This window comes from Bactrocera oleae, chromosome 3 (assembly GCF_042242935.1).
Source record: "Bactrocera oleae isolate idBacOlea1 chromosome 3, idBacOlea1, whole genome shotgun sequence".
Taxonomy (NCBI): domain Eukaryota; kingdom Metazoa; phylum Arthropoda; class Insecta; order Diptera; family Tephritidae; genus Bactrocera; species Bactrocera oleae.
The window spans coordinates 8,319,438-8,333,523 of NC_091537.1; the positions used below are offsets into that span (position 1 = coordinate 8,319,438).

The following is a 14,086-nucleotide window of genomic DNA, read 5'->3' on the forward strand; positions in this document are numbered from 1 at the left end:
ATAATCGTTTGTGTTTGGCAATACCTGAGCAGTGTTGTTAAACGACACTTCGTCAGTGCCAAATTTTTCAAACAAAAGTGAGGTGTGTTTGCCGGAAATTTATAGCGAGATACGAAATTCGTCTTATATTAGCATTAGCAGTTTGGGAAAATAAACTTTTAGGATTTGGATTAAACTTGGTTTATTGGAAAAGAGTAATATAAATATTTACATCTTAATATTGGTTAGCAACGTTTAAAAATGTCTGGTTTATGTATGTGGTTAGTTTTCAATTAATTATTATATTCCAATATTATAAAATTAATTATTTATCCCAAGATTTAATACAACTAGCAAGCAAATTGAAGAAATGCATATGAATATAACATGCAGAGTTAATTGTACACGATTTTGTGAAAATCACCACAGACTGTGTTGTATTATCAGCGATATAATTTGTTTGTTGCACACTGCTCATCAGCTGTATTTATTTACATTTAGGAAATGGGATTCTTTTGAGCTGTTGGGCTGGTCATTATATTATTGCAAATTTGTTGTTTAATATCGTTAACTTTCATAAAAAAAATATGTTAATCTGAATTGTTTGTTATACGATTCTACAGCAACATCAAAATTGTTTGTGTGAAAATATATCGAAGTAAACTAACAGTTTATTATCACTAAACAACATGGCACACATTGAAAGAGCAGGCAGTGAGTTCTGCGCTATTGGCGCGCCAGAACCACAGTGCCTTTGTTCGAAGAAACAACAATTTTTAAATATGATACACAACGACATTTATATGGATTCAATATTAATTAAACAACTCACTGGAAAACATAAAATACCATATTGGGAAACATTTTACAATGTATTATTCATTCTATGTACGATTATGCCGGTTGTATTCTTCTTTGCGATGGCGCGCATTGCCTGCCAACAGTTGGAAAAGAAAACGTCTGTCAATTTTGTCGGGAAATTTATTATCGAATATGTAATAATTGTTATACCCACAGTGTTATTTGTAAATGTGCTCAATGATTATGTTGGTTATGTGTTGTTGGTTTTCTGCCTCTACGTTTCAGTGACATTATATCGTAATTATAAAATAGAAACACTTCAAAATCAGTGGTACAATTTAGGTGGCAGCCGATCATACGTTTTGACCTTAGTCCGTGCAATTATAAATTTGCTTACAGCGCTTTGTATATTGTCAGTTGATTTTACTTGCTTTCCGAAAGATTTTCGAAAAACACGTCGTTATGGTGCTGGACTTATGGACGTTGGTATTGGATTATTTGTTTTCGCAATGGGTGCCGTATCGCGACCACCAAAGAAAACTGCAGACTTTAAACGTGTTATGTTCACTGTATTGCCGTTACTCTTTTTGGGTCTTTCGCGTACTATTATTATATTACATATAAATTATAATCAAGATGAACACGAATATGGACAACATTTGAATGCCTTCTTTACATTGGGGCTCACTAAGTTGTTGGGTTCCTCAGTTAGTGGCCTTATGCAGAGTGGCTCGGCACATGTAGCCGCCGGTGCGGGTAAGCAATACATTAGCGCAAATTTTACTATACATATGAACTAAAAAAAATGTATTTGTTTATTACAGTAATCGCAATCATACACGAATTTTGTCTTCAGTTTTATATATCCGAATTTGTTATGGACGCAAATATCCCACGAGACACTTTTGTATCAGCGAATCGTGAAGGAATTTTCTCACTGCCCGGTTTCGTTGCTATATATTTGATATCAATTGTGATTGGTCAAGCGCTTCGAGTTAGCGACGGTCTTGTGAGCTATAAAATACTGCTAAATAAATTAAAAGCGTTTGGCATAGTGAGCATTGGACTATGGCTGATTGTAATTAGCTGTATATTTACTATATCGATTTCGCGTGTCACCTGCAATTTGGGCTATATAGTATGGATTTTGGCCATAACGCTAACTATGATTTTTATTTCTATGATAGTATTTCATTTGGTTTTAAATATAAGTTGGTCAACTAGGGACAGTAAGACAACCGACGAGACTTCTACACCAATCGCGCCATTACTAGGATCTGCAGTAACTGCGCGTACAAATGTACTACCCACGCTGGTGGAAGCAGTAAATAAAAACGGTCTAACATTTTTCCTATTAGCTAACGTGCTAACGGGTTTTGTAAATATGTTTTTAAAGCCAAGTGAAAAAAATGATAACGAGAGTATTTTTATATTAATAATGTATATGCTGATATCGATCGGATTCGTTCAACTACTATATCGTTTTAATATTCGATTAGCATAACAATTTAGATATCGTGCACAAACAAGAAAAACTCATTCAGTATATTAAATAAAATTGTGTTATATTAACATGTATAAATATATGTGTCTGTGAACAAAGTTGTGGCTGTTGATATATGCAATTTAAAAAAATCCTTTTATATATTGTATTTAGTGGCATAAAATAGCAATATTGAAAAGCTAATATTCTATTTAAACTATTAAATAATAATAAAGTTGTAAAACAATAAGCTTTCGCATATGTAAACCACGCTGTGTTCAATTAATACTAAGCTGCGTAAATTTTTATTTTTGAATGTGCATATTGCGTTGCCCTTATGGACTCCCTTAAGAAGCTGCTTTAGGTATACATTTTCATTTCACTCCAGTTTTGCTTAGCTAGGAATGTCAAATATAATCACAAGAGCTGTATACTATAAAAGTTTGATTACTTCAGTACTGAAATATATAAATAAATATGCATTTTAAATTAAAAGAAGAACAGTTGGTGCTTTTTGGGTCGATAATAATTGTTTTTTTTTCTCTGCCTTCATGAAGTTATTTAGTTTAATATAGCACTTTATGGCAACGGTATTTATTGTTTACAAGTTGATTGCCAAACTCTAGGTAATCCCTCTATATAACTTTCATTAGTTCATTATCTACCCAAGCATGTATTACATAGCTGGTTTTTGAAAGAAATGCAATAAAATTTATGATATTGATTATAATGATACCAACCAATTGATTTAGTGATAGAATGATAAGAGCAAATAACTTGCTACCTTCGATGAAATACATTTGGTTTGTACAATACCATTGGGAATTTTTCATAATTATAATAAATATACATACATATGTACATGTATGTGTGTATTTGAGTCTGCAAATGTATTTCAGAACTCAATTAATTTCAAGTAATGACCAGCCTTTTATTATTTTTTGTGTGTAAATATCATTCTTGTAGACTTCTTGAATTCAATATAAAATCTACCTTAATCTTATAAGTAGATTGGGCGCGTAAATTTTTGTTATCTGAAATCTTATAGATACCGATAAATGATAATTAAAACAAGAAAATCGTACAGTGTGGCTGCACCGAAGCTATAATACCCTTCACAGGTGCATTTCTTATAGCATAAAAAGATGAAAAAAGGACTTAATCCTGCTTTTGATCGGTCAGTTTGCACGGCAGCATTATAGCATATACTTGTAGATCCGAACTGAACGATTTGCTGACGATATCTTATCAAATAAAAAAGTTTTCCGCACCAAAACTTGATTTTGATGGTTCAGTTTGTATGACAGTTATATGCTATAGTGCTTGAATATCGACGGTTCCGACAAATGAGCAAATTCTTGGGAGAAATAGATGTGTGCAAAGTTTCAGATTGATATCTTAAAAACTGACAGACTTGTTCGATTATATACAGCTCGACATGGCTAAAGCGACTCAACACATCAAGCTGATCATCTATATATATACTTTCTAGGGTCTCTCGAGTCTTCTTTTGGGTGTTACATACGTTGTGGCAAACTTATACCCTGTTCAGGGTATGAAAATGTAAACACTTTAAATAATGATGAAACATTATTCATAATTGAGTTTGTTGTTGTTGTAGATAAATAAAATTTTACCAAAATGGAGAATGTTGTTGTTAATTTTACGAAAATCGAGTACCTACCGTTTTCGTAGAACGAACCTTCGAGATAATGGTACACGCAAATAGAGCTAATTCCCCACTATTTTTATATAATTTATGTACCACCTACCTCAGGGTTGTTCTCATCGCGGGTATACACTAAATACATTTGTACAAGTATAACTAATTGAACTTTCATCATTTATTACTACCGAAACTTATTCAAGACCAGTACTCGCAAAAGGCAACACACAAAACAGGACATAATTTGAGAGACCGAACAAGACGCTTATAGAAAAAAAAACATATAAATAGTACAAAGAAATTTTTGTGTAAGAAAACGGTACTCAATTGGAGCGTTCACTCCATGCTTTCTTAATCTTCCAACGCTGATCACCCAGCACCACTTGCAAAGCATCCATATAATCGCATTCCCGAAATGGGATCTCATGCACCACACGTCCGAAACTGTCCGATATATAGAGCGTATGCTCATCGTCCGCTTTGGAGTTGTAAGACACGTCTTCAGTGTTTGCTTCCACAAATACTTTGGGATCTCTTAGCGGTAGCGGTTGTTGTCTCATTATACTGCCCTCGCAGCGATATCTCGTTTGATGTGGCTTTTGTTGTGTCAACAGTTGCTCTTGCTGTTGACGTTGTTTTTGTGCTTTATGATACTTTTGTTGCAATTCCAATTGCAGTTGCTTCGTACGTTGGCTTTGGTGTTGCTTATGTGTTCTTAGGCGTTGTTCGCGCTGTTCATCGGGATCTTCATCGACAGCTGTAGTTGAGGAGTTCGAACGGAAGTTGGAACGTATTTGCATGCATGTGCGCAGCTGTGACGGTTCCGAGTCTAAGAATTGTTCGAAAAAGCGGCTGCGTGTCGTGAAATTGCCCGTTGCTGAGAAGGCAGACGATGTGGACTTTTCCGGACGACTACCCATAAATTCGATGTGCTCCTTGATGTTGGCGACCTCAAGTAATTTAATTCTCCTCTCGGAACGGTATATTTTTGACATGCGATACAACAACAATACTACATACAAATTTAATAGAAAAATTATGGTCCAGAAGATTTGCGTTAAATTTTGAAGATTCAATTCTATTAACATTATTTTTCTCTGAAGATTTTTTTTTTTAACAAATTACTTTATATTTGGCATTTAATACTAATGTGAAAAGCAAGGTCTACGTTGCCAAGCGAAGAAATCTCGGTTTAATATTATATTAATTATCAAAGTCGTATATTGAAAACATTTCCGTCTATTTGTTTTGTCATTGCTTGTTTTCATATTTGGGAGTATGGTGTTGCCAGCGAAAGAAGCTTTTTCGAAAATAACGTCTTTTATTTGCTAAAATTTGTTTTAAATCTAAAAGTCATAAAAGCTTTTGGTTTCGGTGGAGCTTGCAAAACAGAGCTTTCGCCAAAAGCCTAAAAAAGTTATACGAGTAAGCTTTTCATCGAAAGCTTTTATAAGCCATAAAGCTGTTGATTGCGCAGGAGCTTGCAAAACAGAGCTTTCGCCAAAAGCCTAAAAAAGTTATACAAGTAAGCTTTTCATCGAAAGCTTTTTTAAGCATTTGATTCTAACTATATTTTTTGTAACCGTTACCTTCATTACATTACTACACACGGTTAAACAATACCAAACACCAATAAAGAATTGCTAAATATGTCAATCGCGTTCAAAGCTTTTAGCGTAACGGAATTGAGTTCTAGAAAAATAAAGCTTTAAGGAACAGTACTCAGCAAATTAAATTTCCAGCTGATTGCCGAATGAATGTTTGGAACTGGCAGTCGTGGATTACATATAAATACAATGCGCTGTCGTTATATATACTGGACTGTCTTGGGGACCGAGTGGCATCCTGGAATAAAAACGTGCGCAGAAGTAAGAGAAATTTGGACTATTCAAAAGTATGTCTAAAAACGAATAAGGATTAAGATAGACATACAAGCCTTGGTAACAAGTTTCAGAGAGGTTAGGTAATAATAGATATCTAAAAGTCTGGTTGGACGTGAACTGCTGAGAGTCAACGAATGAGTTTTGAAACTTTTTTTATATCAATAAAACGATACGGAGTTAATAATTACTTACCATATAGCAAGTAGAAATCACAAACTATAATAGCTAGCGAAATTATTCAATATCTCTTATTATTGTAGAAAAGAACACACGCGACTATTGATTAACCGAGCTTCATGACGACACTCTGCAAAGTAAACACATTCACTTTACATTCAACAATCTTTTTCCCTGTTAAGCAAAATCGGTTTTCTACTAAAATAGAAAATCATCTTTGTTTTATCGACCAGATTTTGATGTTTTCTGCCGACCAGCCTGCTGTCAAATGTCACATTCCTTTTGGGATACAAAATTTCGTCAAAATTATTTTCACAACATATATTAAAATGTGTTAAGATCTTCCAAATTTTATAACTGCATATAAGAACGGAACCGTAATCACTACCACTTAGCTGAGACCATCTGAACGAACATAAATATTTTAACAGTCAAAATTTTCAAAGTATTGTCGTCGAAACTCGAATTTATTTACGTTTTATATGGCTCAAGCGAATCTTGAGAATCTTTGCACAGCTTTATGTGCGGCAGAAGACCCAGTGCCCGCTTATCCACTGATAACGCGTACATTAAAAAAGAATTCACCGCCAGCCTGTGACGCCTTCGGACCATTTCCCGATGAGACAATTGTATCGGGTATCGATCGTGCGCTGTATCTAATGGGTGCACGACGCGTACAGGAATTTCTACACTTGCCCACACCATCCCTGGACTCGAGCAATAGCGATATTTCGCTTACCGTATCACAGGTTTCTTGCCCGAACTCACATAAACCGTGTCGCAAATGTAGTACGGTAATAACGTCGGGTAAGATGTTCGAAGTATGCGTGGTTATGTTACGCAATTAGCTACTTTTAACTCGCCCACAGATAGCAAGGACAAAAATAAATTGCCAAGTTGTTTGAAAGTGACCAAAACCTGCACTTGTCCCAAATGTCGCGCCAGCACTGCACAAACGATGACTTTCTCTAAAAAGCCCTGCTGTTGTTGTAGCAGCTCGTCGGCACGCTCGTCGAAAAGTAGCTTAGCATCGCATGTACAAATCTGTGAACCACCCAAGTCAATGAATCCCCTGAAACGTTCATTTTCGATGTGCTCACTGGCCTGCCGAAAGTTAAAACAAATGTTGACCTTTCCATCAAGCGATGGCCAGAAGGCAAAATGGTTGTGGGCGCGCCTACATTCCACAGAGAACGGCTGTCAAGTCTATGAGATATTCAAAAACTCCAATGTGTGCACACATCCGTCGGAGTTTGAGAAGCAACGGATGCCACAAGTCATCTTCGTCGTACTGCAAAATGGCGCTATAATGCCATTCGAAATTTTGCCCTCCCACTAACTTAGTAAGCGAAAAGGAGTGAGAAAGTAAGAAAACGAGAAATCCGGCGGATTTTATATGTCCACCATATAAGTATGTAGCGTTTCGGTATTTATGCCAACTTTTTACTATGTTAAAAACTAAAAAAACAAAACTTAAAAATATATACAAATAATGTACTTGTACTTTTAAGAAAGTTAGAAGTGTATTTTCTGGCTTTCGAGACCTTAAGTATGAGACCATATGAGTATTACTGCAAAGGTTTAGCACAATAGACTATCGAATGTTAAGTAATTTTAGATGAACCAGGAATCATGAAAGTTCGGCTCAATTTTCTGCTAAAATTTTGCATTTACCGAGTTCCTTAGATCATTGATATACTATATGTTGATTCTATTGATCTTCGAGCCATGCAACCATCAGATATCTGAGTAATAAGTTAATATAAGGGAAAAGTTATTTTTCGATTCAAATTGTTGGCTCAGTGGTGTTCGACCACATTTTCACATTATCAGGATAATCCTCAATAGATAAGTTAGTTCCATTACCTTTACTGTGTTAGGCTGTAACATATTTTTATTCTTTTTGTAAAACCTGAAGAATTGAATCCTTATGAACTGAATATATAATATGAAGCGTGAATGAAGGCGTTGGATTGAGCGGATTGGGTTTAACATCTCACAGTGTAACTACTCCATAAATAAGTAAGAAGCGTCTGAAAGGTATGGAAACTGTCTCAAAAGCTTTTAATGAGAATTCAAGGCCGGACATTCTGCAACAAATTTCCACGACAGCTCAAGTGATACTAAAAAACGCACATTCTTACATATTTCTAAAACTGAAAAAAATTGCCATCGTAACCGAAAATATAAATCGTTTTAATTTTAAAGTAAGGCACGGGTTACATATAATGGAAGAAATATTGTCGGAGCTCGAGCACCAGAGTAATCAACTGCTTAAAATAGAATCATGCTTTTAGTTAGTGATTTAAGAGTACTGAGGTATTTAAAATCATCTAAAGAAATGTAAAAACACGAAATTTTTTACACTAGCATTTTCAAATTGTGAAATTTCAGGATTAGTTAACCTGAAGTTTAAATTCAAATATCTCAAAGACGTATAAGTATCCTGCGGCTATATATGCATATATTCTTAAGCTGGGGAACCGCCTCTAGCCACCTATGATTCATACCCATTTATCCCCGAATTCAGGTATTACTATTCTAAAATTTCGAGATTTCGGTATTACTTAACCTCAAGATACAAGTAATAAACTAAAATCTCGAACATTTTCTTCAAGCGCTAAAGTAGCTTTTATAAAACGCTAAATAACGGTATTGAGAAAGATAAGTTGACTATAATTTCCTAATCCTTTACTACTATTTACCTTGAACTACTATTTTACTAGTTACATATACTCATTAGTAACCCACAACAATCACTATTGCGCAAGCGTTTCCCTTCAAGCATTCAGTCGAAAAAAAAATTCTAAACTATAGAAGACATGGGAAAGGTTTTCAATGATCAAATTATAAAAATTTTATGTGCAAAAAATTTCAATAAAGTTCAAAATGAAGTTGGCGAACCGAATTTGAAAGAGAAGTGTTCGTGTCTGCGACGTGGCGAGAGTTACGTTGTCTTTCTGGATCGTGATCATCGCAAACAATTGCAACAACAAATGGGTGGTAAGGATTTCAAATTGGCTGCGATGGAGCAATCACTCTGCAAGCTCGGTCCAACACCGGCCAGCATGAATATGAGTGCGACTAATGGTGGCGATGAGAATTGGTTGAAACGCACGCTTAGCCTAAAGCGTGCTACGGGTGGCAGTAGCAATACGGGCAGTCTGAAAACGCAAATTTGTGAGAGTATAAGCTCGTTGCTACCGAAGCGTGTGGTGGACATGTTGACACCACGCATGCGCAGCAATGAAAATGAGCGCATAACGCCTTCGGTGTTCGGGCCATTTCTCGATGAGCCGGTGTGCGGATTTATCGATCGTTTATTCTATTGTATTTGTATGATGTTCGGCATGGAAATGGAGGCGCAGGAGCCGTGTGTGGATCTGCGTGCCTGAGGTGGATAACTGTGCATTAAAGAGTATGTAGCGTCGATATTGTGGAATTATTGATTGAATGGCTTGTGACATTACGAAATTGTGTGAATTTTTTTCGAAATAAATTTTCGTAAAGAAAGTTAAACACTGTGTATTTTTTTCGCAGTGAAAAAGTTGTGTTAGAAAGCTTAAAGTTCATGTCGATGTCCACTGATTTAAGTTAGCTTTTCTCCATAGTTTTTGCTATAATTTTTTTTTTCCTAATCACCATTCTTTTCACACAATTTTATGCCCTTTCTCGTCCTGCTTTCACCTGCTTCGGATACCACGGCGAAGATAAGATTTCTATTAAGGAAATGACAAAAATTACTGCTATTGTCCTGTCGGATTTGCGCTCTAAGGCAAGGCAAACAGCAAAGGTTAAGGTTAAACAAAAAGGAAGCGCAAAGAAGGATATTCAATTTCCCAGCGAGGCAGTGTGTGGCAGCTTATAGCGTACACTGGTATGTGGAGACAGTGAATAGTCTATTGAATAAAGTGCGTATGAGGGGAAAAAAGAAGCGGATTAGGCGTAAATGACCATTGAAGACGTTTAATTCACACTTTTGTCGCATTTTTCTCTTCATTTATTTTATTTATTTCGCTTTCGCTTCTTCTATCTCAAATGTAATCACAGCATAGGCCAAGCCAATGAACAATTCAAACAATGGTCGCTTTGCTTTAACTACACCCAGCTGCCTTAAACTCCTTGATTGACTTGCTTAAGTGGGCGGGGCGTTAGGTAAGTAGCTCACATTTGCTGGATTTTATTTATGAAGTCTTAAATTTGCATCACGACTGTATAGAAAGCGGATTCCAGAGACGACTTCGTCTTTGTTTCATATCCTGCAAATGGCTGAGGAAATCTGTATTAAAAATCTTCAATTATTTGTCTTCAAATGTCTTTGAATTTCTATGAATTCGGTTTTATGCGTTACTTCCTTTATTCCCCTGAAGTTTGTGCCATCATTATAAATGAGTTGCGTACAAACAATAATTTTATCTGATTTCGTATGAAATGCAATTTCCGTAAATATTTTCACCTAACTGAAGGCAACATCTAAGCATGCAATATGGAAGAATTTTTCGCTGGGAATTGTTCGTTTCGTCGAGAGGGTGGTTCAAAAAAGGTATTGTATATAAATATTTTAACTCATGAAAAACATCGGAGATTTTTATTTATTAACGTTTTTGATTTTAGTTTGGGCACACAGAGAACGTAATTTTTTCTCGTTTTTGGATTCGCTGAAGTATAGCAGTTTCTTCGGCGGCCCTTCCAGTAACAATAATAACTTCGATAAGATGATATTTAGAGTTAATATTTTTGAATTGTGCACACGCATAGGCCATTAGCAGAATGTCTTCTGCATCTAGAGACATGCTTAGGGAAGGTGCTTATGGTGGCATTTGGTACTGCAATCACCCATGTTTCGAAACCCAATGAAGTGGATTAGTTTCTAACTGTTACCGCATATTCTGTTATAGACAGGTGAGAGGGCGTGGTCACGTAAGATTCAGAAAAATTTTCCGGATAGTTGCATGATAGTACATCTCTCCGTTTTCATTTTAGTCTGGTTAGTGCAAAACAGTTTGGGGACTGCTTTATGTTGCTACGGTAACTAAAGCAACATCTTACTACAAACCTTTCATTCAACTTCTTTTCTTCCACGGTCGGGTTATTTCAACTATTATTACGAAGCTAAAAACATAGGCTATCTTAGGGTGTAATGCCAATACGAAGGTCAAAACTTTTGTCTCTTAAAGTATTGAGCATCTCAGACGCAGACCGACAAAATAGAGCGTTTAGAACACTGATCGTTGTTTTGAACTGAGTGTGATGGGGTATTTCTCTCTCCGCTTAAGGGTTGACTCTTGCTACTCTAACTCTTTAACAATTTTTAAACCTCTAATTGTTAACTGTTGTTTATACTAGTAAAAATAAAAAACGATTTGGAGTTCAGAAATTGCGACCAGTTCATAGCCATTTCTGATTAGCGATCCTCTAGATGTTTTTCATAAATATACAGGGAGATTCAACAATTCATTTGAAACCACTTTTTCAGACACCACATTTCAGACTTTGTAGATGTTTATTTGGGTTAGATAATAAATTAAAAAATTTCGTAGTACTTTTCGCTTCACCCGCAGCACACATCTCTACATACCCACCAACGTGGTAATATACAAAAGAAAGAGTGCGAGCGGAAGCAACCCTTTTGCGTGACACACCACCTCAAACGTTGTCGTACTTCGGTACGCACACTACATTACCCTCTCCATTCGGTTGTTCTGTGGTGCAGGGCCAACATACATACATAATTCCCCACCCGCGGAAGCAAAGTGACGATTTATATTGAGTTAATAGAAAAAGTCACAGATACGTAATCATATTCATTAACTTATTGTCGTGTGTTGTTTGAACGAATTTATGCCTAACAACTCCTTCTTGTTGTTGTTGCTATTGCTAGCTTTTGGAAACTAAGCAGCAATTTTGTTTAACGCTCTTTACAATATTTTACGCTTTTCGGGTATGAGTTAGGTAACTTTGTACTTTGTGTTATTGTTGTTGTTTGCTCGTATTGCTTTTCGTATATTTGGTTACGCCCACCTGTTCCCCGCTTTTAGACAACTCAATAAATGAGCTGAAAGCGTACACAGCCAACGCCTGTGTGGTAGGTAGTCAAGCAGTGGGTCGGAGGTGGAGGTTGCGAAATGAGGTATTTTTGTTGGACTTTTCACTTTGATGACAGATTATTTTCATTACCACAGCGGCGAGCATATACACACACACACACAGGGAAAATATTTGTGCATAAATACCTATCCGTAAATCAGGCGTGCGTCCAGCCCCGTCAGCGTGTATTTGGCCGTTTCTCAGCTGATGGTTGCTGATGATAAGCGGAAATGCCTTGTGTCAGTTGTGGATGCAGCAGCGAAATGCAACCCTGTGTTGTCTTTTTTGTGTTAACATATTACCGTTAATTATTATTTTGATGTTTTTAGCTATTATGTATTACATGACAATGAACATAATAGTCGCGGACGGACAAATGGGTAACAGCCTGTTACCACAAATAAATATGAATATGAATACCTAATAATTACCAGCGATCATTTATGTCATGTACTGGATTTGGAGGGTGACTGTGCTAAACTTTTCAACTTTAGTGTCTTGAAAGAATTTTTCGGGATTTAAAAATTATTATTTCGAATTTTCGATTTCTGGCGTGATTAGTCAGTTGAAATTTTATCAGAAGAGACTTTTGAACCCGAACTTTAGAAAATGAAAAAATATTTGGTGGAATTTATGTTACCACGGCTAATATTGACCTTTATAGAATGCTTTTTTCTAAATACTCACGCTTACTCTCTGTACATGTGGAGAGTTGACAATTTGAAGCGAAATGTCAAAGGATACATTTTTGTAGGCAGCGACTAGGACCGCATATCTTCACAACACCCTAAGTAAAGAGCGTTTATTTAAAGAAATACTAAAAAATTTACCTTCCACAGGCTAAACGATAGCTGGCACTGAACACGAAACAAGAAGTTACACATTGCCGAATCTATATCGACGATTTTTCAATTGACTACTGACCTCTGTAGATCCGTAATTTTTATTTTCTTGTGAATAACTATATTTACAGGTGGAAACTGTTACGAACTTCTTCAAGGCTAGGGGACTGGTTCGAGAAATATAGTTTGAAAAGGGACCAGTGGGTTTTTTTTTTGCCTGAGGAGAAGCTTTGTTCGAGACTTTCGTCACGTATTTTGTAGAATGTTTCTCTATTTTAGCCATTGAAGTAATCAATGGTAAGTAATCAAGTTTTTTTAGTGATTAATGCGATTTAATGGGTGTTTCGATATGCGCAAGAACAAATGGTACTGTAAGATGTTCACTTTAACTGAATTTGAAAAATTGAAAAGCTTTATTTCTCATGGCAAAAATATATACAGAAAGCATCTTGAAAGACCAGTAACCTTCAAGACGAAAGGAGAATTCTTGGGGGTCTGAAAGATTACACAATACATATATGGGCTTTTTGTGTAAAATCTAAATAAAAACCGATAGGTTACCACAAAAAATGTCACAACTAATTGAAAGAGGTAATTAACCAAACTAAAATTTCGGGATCCCGAAATTACAAATCCGAAATTTCGGGATCGACACTATGTTTCACATTACATTTAGTACATATATATATGTATATAAATTTATTTTTATAACATTGCCTACGAAATTTAAACGCATCTATCTACCGGGGTGGCCACTTTTATGATTGATGTACAAATTTGTCGACAATTTCTTTTACAATTCCATACATATATATTATACATACATATAATGCGCGTGTGTGTAACCACATCATTTTATTTATTTTGCATTGCCTTTTTTATACGCATTAAATCCGATTTTGCTCATTAAAGCAGGGCTTAGAAGTAATCAGCACCAACACACACACGTAAAGGCTTGCAAAATATAAATACATGTTTCGGCACCCACACATACATGCACTGCATATGTAGTCCGATTATAAAGAAGAAAGCCAATTCACTCGTGAATTTCCATTTTCTCAATTCTCAACGCTTTTTGTGAGTGCTCTTCAGCATTCTCCAAAACTGTTGTCTAACTCTGCGCAAATTCTTGCGACTTTATTAGAATATGTCAAACCAAAAGCGGTAA

General features: G+C 35.9%; 3 protein-coding genes across 3 annotated transcripts; 2 read left to right on the forward strand and 1 right to left on the reverse strand.

Moving 5' to 3' along the window:
• The first annotated feature begins 318 nt into the window (after positions 1–318).
• On the forward strand, positions 319–2,513 carry PIG-Wa (Phosphatidylinositol glycan anchor biosynthesis class W a). The gene is made up of 2 exons (XM_070107392.1): positions 319–1,536; positions 1,605–2,513. The coding sequence occupies exons 1-2, from the start codon at positions 669–671 to the stop codon at positions 2,282–2,284; spliced, it is 1,548 nt and encodes a 515-aa protein (XP_069963493.1). The 5' UTR covers positions 319–668; the 3' UTR covers positions 2,285–2,513.
• Positions 2,514–4,085: 1,572 nt separating this feature from the next.
• LOC106619395 (uncharacterized) lies at positions 4,086–5,151 on the reverse strand. Its single transcript, XM_014237462.3, has one exon. It carries the CDS (start codon positions 5,015–5,017, stop codon positions 4,253–4,255), a length of 765 nt encoding a protein of 254 aa, XP_014092937.1. The 5' UTR covers positions 5,018–5,151; the 3' UTR covers positions 4,086–4,252.
• A 1,098-nt stretch (positions 5,152–6,249) lies between these two features.
• LOC106619394 (uncharacterized) lies at positions 6,250–7,503 on the forward strand. Its single transcript, XM_014237461.3, has 2 exons — positions 6,250–6,796; positions 6,859–7,503. Exons 1-2 carry the CDS (start codon positions 6,472–6,474, stop codon positions 7,326–7,328), a joined length of 795 nt encoding a protein of 264 aa, XP_014092936.2. The 5' UTR covers positions 6,250–6,471; the 3' UTR covers positions 7,329–7,503.
• Positions 7,504–14,086: the final 6,583 nt, after the last annotated feature.

Excerpts from the sequence above, each read along its gene's own strand:
- LOC106619395 (XM_014237462.3), bottom strand. The coding sequence starts at position 5,017 with ATGTTAATAGAATTGAATCTTCAAAATTTAACGCAAATCTTCTGGACC.
- PIG-Wa (XM_070107392.1), top strand. The coding sequence starts at position 669 with ATGGCACACATTGAAAGAGCAGGCAGTGAGTTCTGCGCTATTGGCGCG. Across the intron at positions 1,537-1,604 it reads ACATGTAGCCGCCGGTGCGG|TAATCGCAATCATACACGAA; the intron begins GTAAGCAATACA and ends TGTTTATTACAG.
- LOC106619394 (XM_014237461.3), top strand. The coding sequence starts at position 6,472 with ATGGCTCAAGCGAATCTTGAGAATCTTTGCACAGCTTTATGTGCGGCA. Across the intron at positions 6,797-6,858 it reads TAGTACGGTAATAACGTCGG|ATAGCAAGGACAAAAATAAA; the intron begins GTAAGATGTTCG and ends ACTCGCCCACAG.